The sequence below is a fragment of the Haliotis rufescens genome, unplaced genomic scaffold, assembly GCF_023055435.1.
Source record: "Haliotis rufescens isolate VD_foot unplaced genomic scaffold, xgHalRufe1.0.p SCAF_23, whole genome shotgun sequence".
Taxonomy (NCBI): Eukaryota; Metazoa; Mollusca; class Gastropoda; order Lepetellida; family Haliotidae; genus Haliotis; species Haliotis rufescens.
This window is the reverse complement of record NW_025963924.1, coordinates 11,133,186-11,154,242: the sequence shown is the minus strand read 5'-3', so window position 1 is coordinate 11,154,242 and position 21,057 is coordinate 11,133,186. Positions and strand designations below refer to the sequence as shown.

At 41.2% G+C, this 21,057-nt stretch overlaps 1 protein-coding gene across 5 annotated transcripts in view; it reads left to right on the top strand.

The window, feature by feature from the left end:
* LOC124133066 overlaps positions 1 to 21,057 on the top strand; it is a 96,032-nt gene that overhangs the window by 58,267 nt on the left and 16,708 nt on the right. For all 5 annotated transcript variants that reach the window (XM_046497291.2, XM_046497289.2, XM_046497286.2 and 2 more), the window contains 11 exons: positions 788 to 858; positions 2,524 to 2,571; positions 2,683 to 2,722; positions 3,947 to 3,991; positions 4,721 to 4,884; positions 7,292 to 7,421; positions 7,720 to 7,845; positions 9,348 to 9,460; positions 10,367 to 10,441; positions 14,974 to 15,059; positions 16,457 to 16,673. In XM_046497291.2, coding sequence (XP_046353247.1) covers positions 788 to 858; positions 2,524 to 2,571; positions 2,683 to 2,722; positions 3,947 to 3,991; positions 4,721 to 4,884; positions 7,292 to 7,421; positions 7,720 to 7,845; positions 9,348 to 9,460; positions 10,367 to 10,441; positions 14,974 to 15,059; positions 16,457 to 16,673 — 1,115 coding nt within the window. The remainder of the gene's footprint in view (positions 1 to 787; positions 859 to 2,523; positions 2,572 to 2,682; positions 2,723 to 3,946; positions 3,992 to 4,720; positions 4,885 to 7,291; positions 7,422 to 7,719; positions 7,846 to 9,347; positions 9,461 to 10,366; positions 10,442 to 14,973; positions 15,060 to 16,456; positions 16,674 to 21,057) is intronic.

Here is a 21,057-nt window from a genome sequence, read left to right as displayed (position 1 = left end):
TTCAAAAGAAACAGTATTTCGCGTCGGACATTTTTGGGTCATCGCTGATTTGAATAATGAGTATACAACAGTTGCGAAGTCATTTTTGTTCCTACAATGCAAAGAGGAGAACTTGGTTCGTACCCCTCTAAATTATTATTCCTGCACTGGCATTTCCCACATGCATGATTCATAATAACGGTTAGAATTGTGTCATATTTTTATTACTTATATACACTTTCGCACGTTTGAAAAAAACCAATGAATCATTTTAAACGGTTTAATGTTAAACATACCGAACACAAAAGATAGGGATCATGAAATGTTTTAGGATATTTGTATGAAAATGTTTGCTCAGTCTTCACACAAAAAAACATTCACAAAAATATTCATGATTTCTAATTATTTTGTTCACTATAATATGCGAACAAAGTTTTTTTTCACATAAAAGTTAAACATACTTTAAATTTAAGTTAAATGTGATTTTTTAAGTATCTGAAAATATATACACAGTGAAACTAACAATCACATACGTTCACCTTAATGCCTGAAGGTACAAACACTAAAAATCGGATAACGTACACATGGTTCTTCAAAACAGTTTACTCAGAGGCGCAATTGCTTAATTTCTTAAACACCATGAGGTTACGTGATAGTGTTGTACCTTTAGGAACTACTGGATGTGTTATGTTGTCACTGTTGCCCACGTTTTGTGTTACCTGGTTTGATTGTCACTCTTCTAACAACGAACGACTGCATTTGAAGGACACCGTTTGTCTTGCTAATGTTTGACCACAATCTTATACAGATTATGACTTGAGCGGCCGGAGGAAGAAGAAAGGAGGCCACAGACCAGGGTCTGGAGATGGTTATGAATATGTAAGTATATATGTTGCGGAGATGGTGAGGTGACACCGGGTTTAACGTCGCGTCTGAGATTATTGAACGTATATAGCGACGAGTGCGTGCGTGCGTGCGTGTGTGTGTGTGTGTGTGTGCGAGAGCCAGCCAGCCAGCCAGGATTAATGCCGGTTTTATAATGGTAGTCCTTATAGATACCATGCCATAGTTTAACATCAATACCCCAATCAGTCACAGTATACTGACTCCGAGCCGGCCAGTCCTTGTTTTATCTCCTCAATGCCGAGCGCAAGGCAGGGTAACAATAAGTCCCATCCTTTAATGTATTTTGGTGTGACGCAGCCTGGGATCGAACAGCCGACAGCTCTCCGGGACAGACGCTCTATCCACGAAGAGAATAGTGTTGTATTGGTGTGTTTGGTTGAAACATTAGAAGTAATCTTGATTTACCGCTGCACTTCGATTGTCACGGGCTGTGCAGTTTAAACAAAAAATTATCTTGATTTACCGTTGCTCTCGTAACCTGGATTTACCTGGTAACTCCATTAGGGGTACTTAAAGCAGTGACGTATCCTGGTGATATTGCATGCTTTGAATTGCATATCCGGGTGTACCTCTGTCAGTGCACTGCGCTATCCCGGCGATATCTCTGTCAGTCTACTGGATGAGATATGCAGGTGATATCTCTGTCAGTCTAGTGGATCAGATATGCAGGTTAAAACACTGTCCGTCTAGTGGATGATTATGCATGTGATATCACTGTCAGTCTAGTGGATCAGATTTGGAGGTGATAGCACTGTCAGTCTAGTGGATCAGATATGAAGGTGATATCACTGTCAGTCTAGTGGATCAGATATGCAGGTTATAACACTGTCAGTCTAGTGGATGATTATGCATGTGATATCACTGTCAGTCTAGTGGATCAGACATGCTGGTGATAGCAATGTCAGTCTAGTGGATGGGATATGCTGGTGATAGCACTGTCAGTCTAGTGGATCAGATATGCAGGTGATATCACTGTCAGTCTAGTGGATCAGATATGCAGGTGATATCACTGTCAGTCTAGTGGATCAGATATGCAGCTTATAGCACTGTCCGTCTAGTGGATGGGATATGCAGGTGATATCACTGTCAGTCCAGTGGATCGGATATGCAGGTGATATCACTGTCAGTCTAGTGGATCAGATCTAGATATGCAGGTGATATCACTGTCAGTCCAGTGGATCAGATATGCAGGTGATATAACTGTCAGTCTAGTGGATCAGATATGCAGCTTATTCCACTGTCCGTCTAGTGGATGATTATGCAGGTGATGTCACTGTCAGTCTAATGGATTATATATGCAGTTGATATCACGGTCAATGTAGTGGATGAGATGTGTGGGTGATTTCACTGTCAGTCTACTCGATGAGATATGCAGGTTTTATCACTGTCAGTATAGTGGATGAGATATGCGGAAGATATCACTGGCAGTGTCGTGTGTATGTGCTCTGGTGTTGGTATGGGTGAAGTGGATGTATCACTGGATCATTACGTTAGATCAGATGCCCGGATGCGCCCTGGTGCATCTTTACTTTGTCACTTTGTTTGACCTATATTTCCCAGAATTGAAACTAACCTCTGCTCCACGAATGACGTAACCATAGAACGCCATTTAAAGCTTTACGATCTTTTTGGTTGTAGAAATACGATGACAAGGGAAGAATCATCTCCAAGAAACGAATTAAAAAGGTAAGAAAATGGCACTGCATTTGCTTCACAACGAACACAAACTAAAAGTTGTTATACCTGTCAGTATTGTAAGCATGAAAACTATCGTATAAATCACCTTGTCTGTTTCAGGATGGGGAGAGCAGCGGCTCCGAATATGAGTATGAATATGGTAAGATTTTATTTGATTTGATTGATTTGATTTTATTTTCGTTGTCGTTATCAGTAGTAGTTGTTGTAGTAGTAGTTAGTAGTAGTAGTAGTAGTAGTAGTAGTAGCAGTAGTAATAGCAGTCGTAGTGGTAGTAGTAGTGGTGGTTGTAGTAGTAGTGGTAGTAGTAGTAGTAGTGGTAGTAGTAGTAGTGGTAGTAGTAGTAGTAGTCGTAGCAGTAGTGATGGTAGTAGTAGTGATGGTAGTAGTGGTGATAGTAGTAGTAGTAGTAGTAGTAGTAGTTGTAGTAGTAGCAACAGGAGTAGTAGCAGTAGTAGTAGTAGCTGTTGTTGTTCGATGGTTATATATTGGATACGGGTATCATCTTTGTGTTTCCGACCGTGCGTCTACATAATGTGGGTAATGTTTTGGTCACATACAATGTCCAGTACAGTGTGTACAGTTTTTGCCCGGCAGCTTGGCTGTGAAGAAGAAGATTACACATGCTATCTTTGTTTCACGTCCATTACTGTATATAAGTAAAATTAAGCAATTGAGGTTATTGCGAGAGAATACGGTTTGATGTACGATCCGGGGTAGAACAGGTCTTCAGCCACCAATGCTTGTAAAAGGTGACTTGCTTGTTGTAAGAGGCGACTAACAGGATCGGGTGGTCAGGCTCGCTGACTCGGTTGATTCCCTTTGCCTGGATCGATGCTCATGATGTCAATCACTGGATTGTCTGGTTCAGACTCGTATACTTACAGACCGCCGTCATATAGCTGGAATATTGCTAAGTGCGGCGTAAAACAACAAACAAGCAAACAAACAAACCCTGTGTGTCTCCGTGCACCTCGAGAAGACAGACGGGGCTCATCAAACGTATTCCGTGAAGTATAAGCCTACCACGAATTTATCTTACGCCATGTGTACCCTTTACCGCAATATCAAAACAAACGGAAATTGATACGGAAGCGGTTTGTTTTGTCCCCATATAGGTGAGCTCCAGACGACATTTTGATTATGTTTAGGCTCTGTGCACCACGTACATCTACAGTCAGTATTTATATACATACGCGACGCCGTGTCTCTGTAAGGAGATTAACTTGCAGAGATTAATGATATAAGCAAAGTGTCTATCGCCATGACGGGTCTACTTGTTCTACTTGTGTACTGCTGGAAATCTATTAAAACGCCATTGTATTTTATCAGAGTATTTTACATGTATGACACTTTCAACCTGCAGACGCCGACGGAAAGGTCAAAGCTGTCAAGAAGAAACGAAAAGGAAGTGAGTGCTGTCAATAAATATAATTTTATTCACATTCAATAAAAATGTCACAACAAAAATACAGACAACATTAGGACAATTTCAATTTTTTTGTTGATAAATACGCAATGATTTATAGAAACAGATACTAATTTCCTCCAAGGAGACATAGAGGAATGTGTTGATTCAAAAACTAGGAGAAATCGTTGAAGATACGGACCTGAATATGATCATGAGTGAGGTTTAAAGCCGCGCTTTTCAATATTCAAGGGTGCCGTTGTATGAAGCGATCTTATCGCTAAGGCGATCGTAACACCCACATCTTAACAAATCATAGACTTAAGACAGTCGTAGCGCTTAGGTTATTTCGTACAACGGCACCCTGGATGGGGGGTGACCACACATGGTATCATGTAGGGGAATATGAGTGAAATTAATCTTCATATCAATATATGTGTAAGCGTTCGCGAAAACCCTTTGGGGCCCAGGGTTAGAATACACCCCAGCACTCTATTGCTTGGCCAGGCCAGGTCAGAGCTTGGCTTCACGTGTCCAAATGACATAGATCGTTGGACAGGTCGCGGATTTTCCTGGTCCAGATTCGACCTCTTACAGACTGCCTTGACTTAGCTTAAATGACCTTGACTGTGGAGTTGACCAGCGTGAACACATCGCTACATCAAACAGTTAAGCCATTTGAGACAAGGCTATTGAGGATGCTGAAGACCAAATGGTTGGTTGGTGTTGCAGGTGCGGAGTCGGACGGGGATTACTTCGAGGTGGATGAGAAGGGGCAGATTAAACTGAAGGAGGGAAAGAAGAAGATTGACCTCAGTAAACTGACCGCAGATGACCTCCGGAAGCTCGGCATTGACCCCAACCTCTCCAAACATGAGATTGCCCGACTCCTGAAGGTAGTGTTCCTGAACCGATCAATGAGCATGCGTATGAATGCAAGACGTATACGTACACATCATGCAGTATTGGGATGGCGGTTTGTGGGGTGCGTGTTTGTAATGTTGGTGTTAAGAAGTGCTATGTGTGTATCTAATGTGTGTGTGCGTGCGTGCGTGCGTGCGTGCGTGCGTGTGTGCGTGCGTGCGTGCGTGTGTGTGTAATGTGTGCGTGTACGTGTGTGAAGGGCGGGGTGTGGTTAAGCAGTGGTTTTTGTGTGTAGCGTTGGGGGTAAGCAGATGGGTGCGTTTGTGTGGTGTGGAGGGTAAGCAGTGGGTTGTGTGTGTGTGCGTATCTGTGTGTGGTGTGTGAGTATGTGTGGTGTGTATGTATCTGTGTGGTGTGTGTATGTATCTGTGTGGTGTGTGTGTGGCTGTGTGTGTATGTATTTGTGTATCTGTATGTGTGTGTGTGTGTGTGGTGTGTGTATGTATGTGTGTGTATCTGAGTGTGTGTTGTGTGTCTGTGTATGTGTGTCATGTGTATGTGTGTGTTTTTGTGTGTGGTGTGTGTACGTCTGTTGTGTGTGTGTCTCTCTCTCTTTCTCTGTCTCCGTGTGTGTGTGTGGTGTGTAGTGTTGGGTATAATCACTGGGGATGTATAGAGTGTCAACAACATATTAAACTTGATCTAATTAAAACTTTTCCACAAGTACAAAAGTTGAAATAAAATTTGCAGAACGTTTCATTTCCTTGTGTAGCTAATTCTGTTATTCATCATAATAGGCTGTTATTGTCTTCCAGTTTTAAAAGAAATGCTTACTTCTACTGATGATAAAACCTACGTGACGCCAGGATCGTCGTTAGAATGTCAATCATACCTGTTCTTAGTTTCGCAAGAGCTATAAACAAACAATAAGAAATACCCGCAGGAGAATAATCAATTTGCAAAGCCCGAGACACATAACGCTTCAGTTCCTCATAAAGGCTACATGTCACCCGTCTATGACTTTAAAGTATACAACCCATGTATAATGGGTTTCCAGTAAAATGAAATGTATACGACAGCTAGCCACGCATTGCCCTAGTGCATATTCACAGAAGTTGTGTAACCGCATAAACACCTGTTTGCGTGCTGAATGTGAAAACGTTTTTTTTATAGACTTCAGGATGACAATAAGGTGTTGGTAGCGTGTCCAGTTCCGACCGTATGTCCACACTGTCTGCAAGCTTGTTATCAAGTTAACACGCTCCATCCATCTACTTCATAGAGGAGGCGGCTAAGTTATGTAACCGCAGACTAATAACTCGACTATGCAAATATGGAATCAGTGTTGAAGGTGCTGCAGATCCCTATTTGCCTGTCAATGTATTGTTTGTTTGTTAGTTGTTTAACACCGCACTCAGCAAAAGTCCAGCTATGTGACGGCGGTCTGTCAATAATCGAGCAATTGGGATACGATAAAATGCGTCAACCAAGTCAGCGAGCCTGACCAACCGATCCCGTTAGTCGCCTCTTACGACAAGCATTGTCGCCTTTTACGTTACGTATAAATAATACATTTAGAACTATCCCAAGTTTGGTAACTTGTTTATATTTTACAAAAGTGAAAGCAAATTTGGGAAATAACTATTGCATGGCTTCGACTATTACAATTAAATAATAGCTGGCTTGGAACGATTTGTCTTAAGTCCCAAAGATAAAACTTTGTTAGAATATGTATACCAAGTAGCAGTTAATGGCGACCCTAATTACGCAGAGACAATGCCTCAGCTTGAGTCTGGTACCAAGAACACTGTCTAGTATTTGGCAGTAACTCTACACAGGAGCGTGCAGCATATGCTAGAATTAGCAGAGCACTAAGGCAATCGTAGCACTAAGATTGTCTTGTGAAGACGGTCCTCGCCTCTAAAACCTTAATGGTTTGCCTCTCACACTGAACATTTGAGGTGAGGTGAGGTGAGGTATGGTGAGGTGAAGTGGGTTTAACGTCGCGTTCAAGATAATTGCACTTATATAGCGACGATATATATTGCCAACTGATGATCATTGATATCGTTGCCTGTATAAAATGGATACTTCGTAATTTGTAAATGGACACCCCATGACTACCATAGCCAACACGTTACCCCTGCCTTTAAGTCAAAGCCATATGCCCAAATGATCTACACGGATTGTATAAGACAGTAAACTACGGTTATAACGAACTCAAAAGGACCACTTATTGTAGTTTGTAATAACCGTAGATCGTTATAAGGATATATACAGCAAACGACCGGGACTAAACAATAAATTCGTTTCATCGGTCTGATCGTTATTAGAGTTTAAAGATCAAAGATCATACCACTTTGTCATCTCTGGATCATATAAGCTGCTAATAATAAAAAAAATGACTACTTTTAGTTAATGAATAAATTCTTCTTGTAGGAGAAATTTGGTGGTGCGATCCAAATTGTGGACAAGAAGAAAACGATTGGCACAAAGAAGCTTGATGAATACGACAGTGACGTCAAAACTGACGACCTCGCCAACGACAGTGACTTGGATATTTCAACTCGTGAGTTTGTTTGAATACATATATTTTCTTCGCACATGACTCGTCTGCACATTATACAAGAAATTACCCACCGTGAAGTGGAATTCATTTTCAACTATTTGTACGATTCAAAACAATTGATAAAAACCTAAATATCTATTTGGAACAGTCAAACCAGTCGATCAAGCTAGGTTAAGAGGACATCTAAAGACGGTCAGTACTGCGAGAAGTTAACTTTCTCATGCATACATGAACATAAATATTATAGTGTGTTTAACGCAGTGTGATATATTACCTATACCCATCATTGTCCCCACAGTGCGCGGTCCCCGGCGTGTGAACGTGTTGATGAGGAGAGGTGGACAGGCCATCCTTGACCACATCAAGAAGGTGATGGACCAGTCCAACCTCGGAGAGGACTACGCAAAAGACCTGGACGAGAAGGGTCAGTCTGCATCACAGAATAGCCTGAGATGACTCATTTGGAATTTCTGGGCATTGGTGTAGAGTTGTCTCCCTTGGGTGTGCCAGAATCCTGTGATCATTAGTTCAACTCGAATTGATTATGGATATCACGACCAAAACTGTAAAACTTGTACCTCCTTCAGTTTTGTCTTTTCTGTCACATTAATTTTTCACGCCGTGATATAACTGAAATATTGTTCAAAGTGGCGTTCAACCCTAATGACTATTAGGGATACCTGTCTTTGAGTCGACGATTTTATTATATGAGAGTAGTGGCTGATGGAAAAAATTACAGCGAAAGAGGGGTACGCCAAAACGAATAACAACTATAGGAAGGGGCCTTGAGAGAATAACACACTTCTAGTTTTGCAAATAAAAATATAATAAATTGAGCGTTATGATGGAACTGGTCATTTATTATAGGGAGGGGGGTCATGAACAAATGTCACATGTATTTTGAGGGAGTCGGCAAAGTATAATACAGCACCACCCACCCCTCCCCACCCCTCCCCACAACGCCATACCTAACACACACACACACATCCAAAGCCCCCAACCTAACTCAATGGTAAATAGGGGGCACGGCCGGCCCAGTCGTCTTAGGCGCCGCGATTCGCTGTGCAGAGTTGCGTCCCTTGGGCACGCCAGAAACCTATGATTGTGGGTTCGAATCCCGGTTCGCCCCGATTATGTTTCTATGTTTGTTAGCACCATACCCATGCTCGTGGGTTTCACCGAAGTGGTAAACGTCTGAGATCTGCATCACTTCGGACTTTCCTCCCACATTAAGCTGACACGCCGCGATATAACCGTAATACTGTTAAACAGCGGCGTTAAACCCAACTCACTCACTCACTCACTAATAAATAACAACTGGAAATGGCGAATGTTGCGATTAGGGAAAGATACTAAAGTTCTGTTTAAGCTCATGCGAAGACCTTTCTTGCCCTGGGTCGAGATAATAAACGCCACCTGATGAGATTTCTGGTGCAGATTGTGTAATTAGTACCGCGTGCGAAAAGGGGCACTATCTCAATTTATAGTTCAACCAGTTGTTCAGTCTCTGTTACAGATCCGATTCCACTCTCACCCCCTTCACAGCTCTAGCAACCTATTTTCATCCCCTATCCTTGTTCCTGACATTAATAGTCATGAGCCTAGATACATCATGGGTTCCTAAATAGATTTTTGTTTTGTTTAACCTTATTTATATCTTTATATCGGGGACTATACGTATGTTAGTCGACCGGTTATTTCACAGTCTGAGTTTAATTATTAAGTCTGCAGAAACGCGTAGTTCTTCCTAATCGAACAATACATGTGGCCTATGTGATTCCATCACTGACCCCACCAGAGTCGTAAATGTGCCAAGAACGTAAACCAATTCCAAACAAGAACCTTCTGACTTTGTGCCTCCACAAATGTTATGTTTGGTATGTGAACATGTATAATTTGTGGTATCACGTGACCTTGACCTTGTAGGTGACATTGACTTCCTGTCCCACTACCGCCTGGTCGACCCCAAGAAGTTGGATGCGTACGCCAAATGTTTTGCGGTCGAGGACGAGGATTACGATACAGTCATTAACGCAGGGGTAAGTCTCTTTCAGTGTCATATCCAGACGAGGCCCGGGTGGCACATCTGTATAAGGCGCCGCAATTCGTTGTGCAGAGTTGCGTCCCTTCGGAACGCCAGATATCTACGATTATGGGTTCGAATCCCGGTTCGGCTGATTATGTTTCTAGTTTTGTCACCCGTGCTCAGCATAGTGGTGAAGGTTAGACCTGCATCACTTTCTCCTACATCAAGCTGACCTGATTATGTTTCTACGTTTGTCAGCTCCATACCCGTGTTCGTGTGGTTCACCAAAGTGGCTAGCTTCTAAGACCTGCATCACTTCGGGCTTTTCACCTACATTAAGTGACAGGGAATGCTTGTTAAAGCGGCATTAAACTATACTCACTTACTCATATCCAGAAGTGTTATAATAACGTAAAAACGCTGTATCCTCCTGGGGCAACGGGTATGTGTAAAAGATGAATCCGTTTTGGTCAGTTAACATGTTTGACGTTGAGTTATGATCGATCAGTATTAACGACTAAACCGGATGTTGAATCTACAGGGGTCAGTAATATATCCAGACGTTGAATACACATGACCTGGTAGGTATGAACGATAGAAACTAACAGTTTTAGTCCACTGGTCCTCATAACGATATCATATAGCAAAACCCTTAAAAATGGCAAATTTCCACTCGTCCTTAGGATATCCTAACTATTGGGCAGTCTTACAAGGACTCTCGGACGAGTGCCAATTTCTAACGCTGGGTATGTTTCACGTTTGGTCACTGATAAAGTTAAGACGTCGAATTCACGTCGGTTAATGGCAATAACATCCATATACACTAACGCCCACGTCTTGATGTATTCTACATTTATGGTACATTTTGTCCCAGGTGCTTCAGAGGTATAAGACATAAAATATCTCTTTCTGTTGCCAGGAGACACGGATCGCTCTTGACGGCGTCCCTACCATCCAGCAGATGACGGCAAAACAGATGGAATACGTCCTGAAGGTGAGCTTTACAGGCAGTGGTCTTTTAGGATGATCATAATAATAAAAAATAAAAGCGACAAAATCCCTTTCCATATTTATAAGAAATCTCTGCCAAAAATTGTCGATTGTACGATTCTGACTTTATCATGGCATGTGTTTATAAATCATTATCAAATAATGGTGATACCAGGTGTTCGCTAAAGGGTGAGCGTGTTCTGCCAAACCGGTGGCACTCGTCACAAACACATGCAAAGGCAAGTCAATTGTTCACCTGAAAAAAACACGGCAATAACTGGTACAAATTTAAATAGGGAATTGCATCGGACATCATTTTATCACCGATGCTACAAATTTGTAAATGTCCTCCACATGTCGACCATAAAATGTTTTGAAAGCAGAGTTACGGCCCTAAGTCCTGCCAGAAACCTACGATCGAGTGTTAACGTTCCAGATTTATCCTGATTGTGTTTCAGAATCATACCAGTATTCGTGGTTCCACTAAACCGGTAAACCTAAACCAGTGGCCATCAGTTTAGGCTTGGGAATACTGTTTTCAAAGCAACGTACCAAGCTCACTCACTCACACTTGCACAATTAACTTTCACCTTACTGGAGACCAAAATGTACTTTCACATTGAACCAGCACTGTCAAGACTTTTATGTCTGTTTCGATCAGTTTAAGCCATCTGTCCACATGACGGAGATCCGCTGTGAACCTTATGACTCACAACAGTAAAGATATAAGCGTAGCTGACTAATATCCTACCATACGTGTAAATAATGACTGCGAACTGGTATAAAATATGTACAAAAAATGTTTGATTGGCGTTATAACATAATATTATATAAAAAAGCTTATTTCATGATTGAATAAAAAAATCGAGATTTTAAGAATCTTTTTCAACTGATTCAACCGATCAACACTGAAATTGCTTCCATAAAATACAACACGGTGGTGAAAAAATGTATAATAGGTAACCATCCCGATAGGCTTCTTGGTGGAGAGATCGCATCTGCGTAGACAATTCCTATATTTTCTCGATGTAATCACTCTGGCGCCTCACTCACCTCCCAATGCGCTCATCTTTATCTGTTTTCTATGTTAATCTTAACAAAACAACGCGACTGCGATCCCAAAGGGACTTCAACTCGCTGCGCGAGAATTAAGGAAATCACACACATCCGTGCCACACTGTAATCTGCAGGCGCACACCACTATTCTGCTTATATTTTATTCACATTTATAATCAAAATTGGTTGTTTTTACGTGAATTCACCAAAATACATTTCCATGGTCGTCATTTGATTTTTGAAATTGAATTTTAAGAGAAAAGTCGGGTCTATTCGTGCGTTTCACGTAATCGCGATTTAAATTTAAACCAATTTAAATTTCTTCCTTGGAACTTAGTTTTGCATGGCATTTACACATTGGCGTAATAATGAAATAATGCGGTGTTAATGGTATCGGTGACCTTGTAATTAATGGATTAAGTAGAACGCGGAGTGATACAGCGGGTAGCTGTGAGCAATCCATCACCGCGGCTCAACTTAGGATTCGGATTGAGTATTAGCGTGTCACAGTCCCATCTGGTTACTCCGATTAGCGAAAAACGGCCCAATGTCCGAGCCAACGACGATCGTATTATTTGCTTTAATGAAGGAAAGCCTCGCCCGCGTTGGTCATAAAAACGTCGTAGCAAGGACTACAGGCAACGTTCTGCTTTCTCCAACAAGATAGGTGGCCGAGACACATGCAACTTGACAAATGCTTCATTGAACTGGGGATCAACGGCGATCCTTGTCAGGAAATATGTCGGAATTTGTAGGCAGGCTTGTGCAGTGTGAGATGAAAGGATTGGGAGCAGGGAAGTCACGGTGCCCGCGACATCCAACCCAGATGACAACTCGTTAACATTACATTTGGAAAAATGGGTTTTAATATGGTTCGAAAGTTTGCAATTACATCTATATGTTTGTTTAGTGTAAGATTTGACTTGTAAACCAAATATGGATGACGTGGAATTTCTTACTGAGCTTTTGTAACTTGTTTCTAGGTTAATTGATTTGCAAGAAGTGTGTGCACTAAAAGAATACGTTATAAAGTATGTATGGTAAAGAGCATGTAAAGTTAAGTCGATCGGGGAGCTATAACACGAATACTACGTCCTGCCCTCATGCACTGCTTTCGGTATCTCAAAGAAGGTTGACTCCCGGTAATGTTACAAGGTCATTTCCAAACTGAAATGTAAATGTTAACGTAGACATCATTACATACAGAACGAAATTGTGAAATCAGTAAACGGCCACACAAGATAAATGAATAATCAATACATTATATTGAATCGCACAGTTTTAGGTTTACAAATACAATGGTGTGTTTGTTTGTTTGTTTGTTGTTTAACGCCGCACTCAACAGTATTCCAGCTATATGACGGCGGTCTGTAAATAATCGAATCTGGACAAGACAATCCAGTGATTAATATCATGAGCATCGATCTACACATTTGGGATACGATGACATACATCAACCAAGTCAGCGAGTCTGACCACCCGATCCCGTTAGTCGCCTCTTATTACAAGCATAGTCGCCTTTTACGGCAAGCATGGGTTGCTGAAGACCTATTCTAGCCCGGATCTTCACGGGTCCAATTACAATGGTAATACAAGGGGTCAAATAAGGAAAGATGCCTGTCTCCGTGCTTGAATCCAGAATAGAATAAAGAATAAACTGGCAGAAAATCGGTGTTCAATCAGCACTTGCCAAGTAGATGAGACACTAGTCAGGTTGAAAAAGGCTTTGAATGGCCCTCTTGTCGCTCTTATGTAGGTATAGTCAGCCTTCTGCCCCATGCAGAAACTTCTCAAACGATCAAGCCTGTCATGTTCACGCATACAAGGGCGAGAACTCATATTCACTCATTGGCGCCGACCGTTGTTTAAATCTGGCCACGAAGGCCTTTGATACTTTTTACTTGTAGTTCAATCATTTATTGCCACTGATAATTACTGCAAATATTTTTAAAAGTTTCTACAGTCATTAATATTACTTACACGTTTTCTCAACTCGAATATGATCACATCTCGATACGACAGATTGAGTGTTTTGTCCGTCACTTCAATCATTGGCATTAACCAGAAAAATGAGAAAAAAATGGTAATGGTTCATTTTCTGACAACGAAAGTCCCTAAACATATTCAACCGAACCGGCATTCGAACCCACAATCATAGGATTCTGGCGTTCCCCTTCGACGATTGGACCACTTTACCACTCCACCCCAACTCAGATGATGAAAATAGTTCATTGATGCCAGGCTTTGGAACCGACGTGACAACAAGCGATAAATACTGCTAATGTATATTTTATTTTTAGCATTATATTTTATGACTGGAAGTAACGTGTTTACAACACATATATAATATACAGTAAACTACGGTTATAACGAATTTAAAGGGACCATTAAATTTAGTTCGTAATAACCTAGTTCGTTATAAGCACATATGCAACATAATTACACAAAATGGGACCAAAAAACAGTTCGTTATATCCGATAATTCGTTATAAGCTGTATATTAACTGTACTGTATGGGGGGGGGGGGGGGGGGTTAGATATATAACACGATGTTAAGTGTCAAGGTTCCTTGTCCAGTTAGAGAACTAAAGCATTTGGAGATAATTAAATTGTCGAAAAGAAGAAAAATCCTTATACAGTTACAACAATACACATCACGTACATGAATGTCTTACTCAAGACTGCCTTTATCGCTGGAAATCTGTGTCTTTTTTAGATTGGTAAAATCGATCTAGCTTTTTTATTACCCTGAAGATGATCGCTCTTCTGATGCGAGTCTGTATGCTGTGTGTATTGGAAGCACGCTGTCCGTGAACGATGGGTCATAGCTAAATGTAAGACGCAGGAACACAGTTAGACTAACGCTTAGTCTCTAAAAAAATATGATTTTGATAGAAACAAACAACTCAATTTAAATTGAAAAGGAGCTTCAGTGAGATGGGAGAATAAAAACCTGTGGAAAATCTAGACTTCATTTAGGGCTGTAATTACAGGACTGGGCGGAAGGGAACATTACTAGTATATGGTTCGGGGACTGTGACATAGACTTGGGCACGGTTGGCCCTGTCGTCAGAGTCACCGTTCAGAGTTGCGACATATGGTTGCATGCCAGAAACCTATGGTCGTGGGTTCGAATCCCGGTTTACTCTGATTATGTTTCTTTGTTTGTCAGTACTATACTTTGGCATGTGCGGTTCACAAAAGTCTAAACATCTGCGACCTGCATCACTTCGGGCTTTCCTCCAACATCAAGCACACACGTATAACTGAAATACTTCAAAACGGCGTTAAACCAAACTCATTCACTCATGGTTAGCGGCCGTATATCTGCCGCGTTGACGGCTTGAGACAACAGTAGACCAGTTAACTACTGGAAGTGTTAAATTAGTTCCTAAGAGCTCATTTTAAAAGTGATTTTCTGCATATATGCTAAGTGATTACCATCGATGCACTAGTAATCACTGTTGTCTATTTGCCCAGGTGTTGAAGATCGATGACGCCAGCCAGATCACCTTCAGGATGTTTTCCGTCATCTCAGCTCTGTCGGAAAGGGTCACACAGATGGAGTGAGTTTGAAAGTTGATTTTAAGGAATAAAAAAATATCTTTGGCCAGCTGAACGGCAGCTTTGAGCTAGTCATTCCACCGATAGGACCAATTGATCCGTAGGTCTAATTGATCCGTAGGTCTAATTGATCCGTAGGTCTAATTGATCCGTAGGTCTAATTGATCCGTAGCGTGCTTGAGGCGCTCACCTACATACAATACATCTTTCTGTTTTAAATTTGGTTTTAATAGTAATAGATACGATCTGTGGAAAAATAGCTGAATAATATGAAATAATAATGACAAATCTCATATTGCGACACATCGTCTCCAACCAACAAGTCAATCCTCATCCCGCAGCAGTTATAGTTGACGTCTCTTGTCATGTGAATTACGAATGTCGGTTTAACAGTTGTCAAAGGAATCCTTTGAGTTCGTGACATCAGGAGTGGACTGTACTTGTGTGCATATCACTTCTGATTTAACGAATATCAAACAACTAGGTCTGTGGTGCTTGTTACGCCCTTTTCTCCATGAGAGTAGGCTTGTGGTTACCGTGTCGTCTCGTCACACCAATGACCCGAGTTCGATTCCCACATGAGTACAATGCGTGAAGTCCAAACTGAGCGTCCTCCTCTTTGTCTAGAACAAAATACGTAAACATTCCAAATACCCCTTCATTTGTCTGCACCATATGTGTGCTCGTTCGTTTCACCAAATTGGTAAACGTCTAAATATAAGCGACAAGTCCAATTCCATTATCCTTAGACCGCCTCCGTGGTCTAGTGGTAGAGCGTCCGCCCGGAGAGCAGAAGGTCCGGGGTTCGATCCCCGGCTGCGTCATACCAATAGACGTTAAAAGATGGTACTTGTTGTTACCCTGTCTGGCGCTCGGCATTAAGGGGCTAAAACAAGGACTGGTCGGCTCGGAGTCAGTATACTGTGTCTGAGTGGGATATTCATGTTAAACTGCGGCATGGTATTTCAGTGAGCTAGCACTATAAATCGGCATCAGTCCGGACTAGTACAAGCAGCCACACAAACACACACACGTACATGCACGTCGCTATATAAGTGCAATAATCTTGGATGCGATGTCGAACCCCATTTCACCTCACCTCATTATCCTTAGGAATCTAAAGCAGAATCCTTAGTATGATTCCGTCTAAGCATGTGACGATATCAGGTGATAAATGTTACAAACACATGCAAAGGCAAGTCAATTGTTCACCTGCTTAACACGAAAACATCCTTCATCACATTGGAATTTCTACTCCCGCTGAGCGTATGCCGTGAAATTACTTGCACTGTTCCAAACGGCAAACTAACTCACTCATTTCAGCGTGTCTGAAAATGGGTAAAACCCCACTCACTCACTCACTCACTCAACAACTCACACATTCATTCTGTCCCTCCAGCCCCGTTTCAAAGCATCTGATTGAGATCTGTGACCTCCTGGACATTCAGCGCAAGATGAACCTTTACAAAGCCATGTTCTACTGCAACGTCAACTCCGACAGAGACTCTAACTTCATCAAGGCAGACTCCCTGCGTATAGAACTCATCGCCGGCGGCCTGAACTGGAAACAACAACAGTACATCATGGAGAGACTACAACCCAACTACTTCAACGAGGTTTGTCTGTTGTTTGTTTGTTTGTTTGTTTAACGCGGTGCTCAGTTATTTTCCAGGTATATGACGGCGGTCAGTAAACAATTTACTCTACAAGTATCCACGCTGTTGGGATAAGATAACAAAGGCATGTGTAGATGGGAATCAGTCAAGCCCATCTTCGGTTATTCAGGGCAATTTATGTCAATTCTGTTTTTTTCATTCTGATTCGAAATAGTAGACGCTCTAAATAGCCGTTGACTCAAACTACACCCATGAGTGGGAGACATTATGTGCGAGGTTGAAGATGTTGAGGTCAGGTTCCTGAACAATGCTGCATGTATTGGGGCGAACGGATCAAGGGTTTTTATCACAATAGACTTGAGATATTATACCCTTGGTAATCGAGGATGATTCACGCCTCGTTACAACGGTGGTCAATAAGCCTATATTTGCCTTGCAGAGTTGCGTCCCTTAGTTGTGCCAGGGAGCGGTGATTGTGTGTTGGGTTTAGTTTGCTAACGTCACATTCGTGATTGTGGGTATTACCAAGGTGTATAATGACTGTAAGATGTTAGACTTTCCTCCTACATTTGTTAATGAGTTGGGTTTCTAACGCCCCTTTGAACAGTATTCCATTTATATGACGGCGTGTCAGCTTAATGTGGGAAGTAAGCCCGAAATAAGGTCTCGTTTACCACTTTGGCGAAACCCACGAGTATGATGCTGACAAACTTACAAACATAAGGGGGCAAACCGGGATTCGAATCCACCCCACATTTGAGAGTGAGTTGGTATATTTGTGCCTTCTTGTGCCATCCCAGTAATATCCCGACGACGTGGACAGTCAATGGCATCCAGTATGTTGCATGCTTTTCCTCAGCAAATTTACATTTTCGATAAAAGAAGCCATTTCAATTTTAACTGCCAAAATAATTGAGTTCCCTCCACTGTTCAGACAATCTAATGGTAGAAAGATTATGGAAGTCCCAGGGAGTAAGTATCAGTGTGGTCTTGTTAACGCGCATCAGATAAAAAGGAGAATACAGTCGGGATAATTTGAACGCTGATCCATTCCAGAATTACGCAAAACAAGGACACCATAGACTACAGAATGTGTTAACATATCCCGCACCAGCCCGGCAACAAACCTCAACAAGATCTTTGTTGTCACATCTGAATTGATTTTTCTTCCTTCTATTTCACACCGACAATGCAGTGGTCTGAACATCGAAGCTCGTTTCTGCAGATGTCCATTGTCTCAGTGCCATTAGCAGAAATGATTGCAATGGTACATTTGCAACGTTTGGTGTAATGCAATCCCAGCTTTCACACTCTCACTGGACTCTCTGTAATGTTCTTTAGAAATACGATTCCTGGAATCAGACAGACCACTTTACCATAGGAACTTCCAGACACCATATTATTGGTTTTGCGAGCGAGCATCCTTTCTGTTCTGCCATCGTGTTGGCGTCGTCTATAGAAAAGTGTTATTGTGTTGCAATACATACAATACCTCCCTCCTAAATATCGCCCTAATTGATCGAGATTTCCCGTCCAAAAAATGAAATCTTTTGATCTCTTAAATGCCCATTTGTTCAATCCGTGATCCCAGAAACATATTTCCTAAACACATTTAACTAGAAAATGTCAGGGCGGTTACCGGGAATCTTCTGTTCGTCTTTCCCAGCAACTAACTACAGTGAGACGGCAGAACGCATCCGTCAGCCGTGCCTCAGTGAAAAGCCCGCTCAGTCTAACCCTACTAGAGAGGATTGTCTCCACAAAGTGCTCTTTTAACACAGATGAGTCTAGACTCTAATAGTGTTTTGATGAAATCATATCCATAAATAAGTGGATTTCCCGAGTTAATGACAAGAGGCAAGTAGTCTTTCTGTCACTTACGGCCAGTTTAGAACACATACAAGCGTAATATTGGCATTGCAAAGAGTATCACCCTTTAGAACTCACTATTAAGAGTTCGTTCTGAGTGATTTACATTTAGTCCAAGTGGCTTTTCAAGGAATGCCTGGCGTGAACGGCCCATTAAGTCTTGTTTCGACATTCCAGATAACGATACTGTCATCTTTTTTAATTTACTCCTATCACAAAAGAACATACGTTTTAAATCGATAAAGTGCCGTCGTGCTGGTTTATTCAATCAGTTTATCTGATACCCTCTTAGGTATCATATGTGCTGCTAAGACCAGTTTTATGAAAAGGGATCAGAATAAAACTGCTACATCTTTTAGAGATTAGCAAGCTTTACAGCATGTTCTATGACTTATGTTCTTTCATCAAAAAGCCAACTAAATTAAAAGTTTTGATAATGTAAATAAGTCTTAAGTGGGGTATCGTGATTACCTACATTGTATACTTTAAGTTTGCCTGTACGTGTGTTATTGTGAAGGTCAGCACAAGACCAACTCCGTCTTGCCACGATCATCACACACCTAATCCATTAACGTGGCACACTCTGAACCAGGAACGGTGATATTAACAGAAAAACATGAAAATGTATGATTGGGTATGCGTTTCATTTTGCCTTTAATTAATTACCAGTGTGCCATGAAAGTAATTTGTTGACATGTGAAGTCTCTCTTGTTGGTCTGGATTTTTGTTCCAGGAAATATGTCAATAAAGGAGGTATACTGAAGCTATAAGCAAAATAGTTTCGTGTTCCCTTATATTCAAAGTGCATGCAGTCTTTTCAACACGTATCACGTAGGGGCAAAGCGGCAGTTTTCAATACTTTGTGGGTACCGTTTGTTATTGCGATGAACCTTTCTGTACAACTTTAGAAACTTTCATTTCTAAAATTATCACTCCAGATCTCTGTGTGTCAAGCTTGGAGTTAAGCTTGATTCCTTTTTGAAAGTCCATTTCTTTGTATATTAGGCATGATGTTACGGAAGATTTTAAGCACATTCTGTCCCGGATCCCCACATGATACAACTGATACAACATGGCTCTGTTATTTCTCTTTATGTTAAGCGTGTTCATGGCTCTCTTTAGATTAAGCATGGCTCTTTTTATGTTAAGCATGGCTCTCTTTATGTTGAGCATGGCTCTCTTTATGTTAAGCATGGCTCTCTTAATGTTAAGTATGGTTTTCTTTGTGTTAAGCATGGCCCTCCTTATGTTAAGCATGGCTTTCTTTGTGTTAGCCATGACTCTCTTTATGTTAAGCATGGCTTTCTTTGTGTTAGCCATGACTCTCTTTATGTTAAGCATGGCTTTCTTTGTGTTTGGCACGGCCCTCCTTATGTTCAAGGCCTTCTTATTGTTAAGAATGGCTCACTTTATGTTAAGCATGGCTCTCTTGCTGTTAAGCGTGGCTTTCTTTGTGTTAGGCATGGCTCTCTTTATGTTAAGCATCGCTTTCTTTATGTTAAGCATGTCTGTCTTTGTGTTAGCCATGGCTCTCTTTATATTAAGCATGGCTTTCTTAGTGTTAAGCATGGCTTTCTTTGTGTTAGGCATGGCTCTCTTTATGTTAACTTAAGCATGGCTCTCTTTATGTAAAGCATGTCTGTCTTTACGTTAAGCATGGCTCTCTTTATATTAAGCGTGGCTTTCTTTGTGTTAGGCATGGCTCTCTTTATGTTAAGCATGGCATTCTTTATGTAAGGCATGCCTCTCTTTATTTTAAGTACGGTTCTCTTTATGTTAAGCATGTCTCTCTTTATGTTAAGCAAGGCTCTCTTAATGTTAAGCGTTTCTTTCTTTGTGTTAGGCATGGCCCTCCTTATGTTCAATGCTCTCTTTTTGTTAAGCATGGCTCTCTTTATGTTAAGAATGGCTCTCTTTATGTTAAGCATGGCTCTCTTAATGTTAAGCGTTTCTTTCTTTGTGTTAGGCCTGGCCCTCCTTATGTTCAATGCTCTTTTTTTTGTTAAGCATGGCTCTCTTTATGTTAAGCATGGCTCTCTTTATGTTAAGCACGGCTCTCTTTATGTTAAGCATGGCTCTCTTTATGTTAAACATGGCTCTCTTTTTGTTGAGCATGGCTCTCTTTATGTTAAGCATGGCTCTCTTTATGTTAAACATGGCTCTCTTTTTGTTAAGCATGGCCCTCTTCATGTTAAGCATGGCTCTCTTTATGTTAAACATGGCTCTCTTTTTGTTAAGCATGGCTCTCTTTATGTTAAGCATGGCTCTCTTTATGTTAAGCAAGGCTCTCTTTATGTTAAGCATGGCTCTCTTAATGTTAAGCGTGGCTCTCTTAATGTTAAGTATGGTTTTCTTTGTGTTAGGCATGGCCCCTCTTATGTTCAAGGCTCTCTTTATGTTAAACAAGGCTCTCTTTATGTAAGGCATGGCTCTCTTTATGTTAAGTACGGCTCTCTTTATGTTAAGCATGGCTCTCTTTATTTTAAGCATGGTTCTCTTACTGTTAAGCATGGCT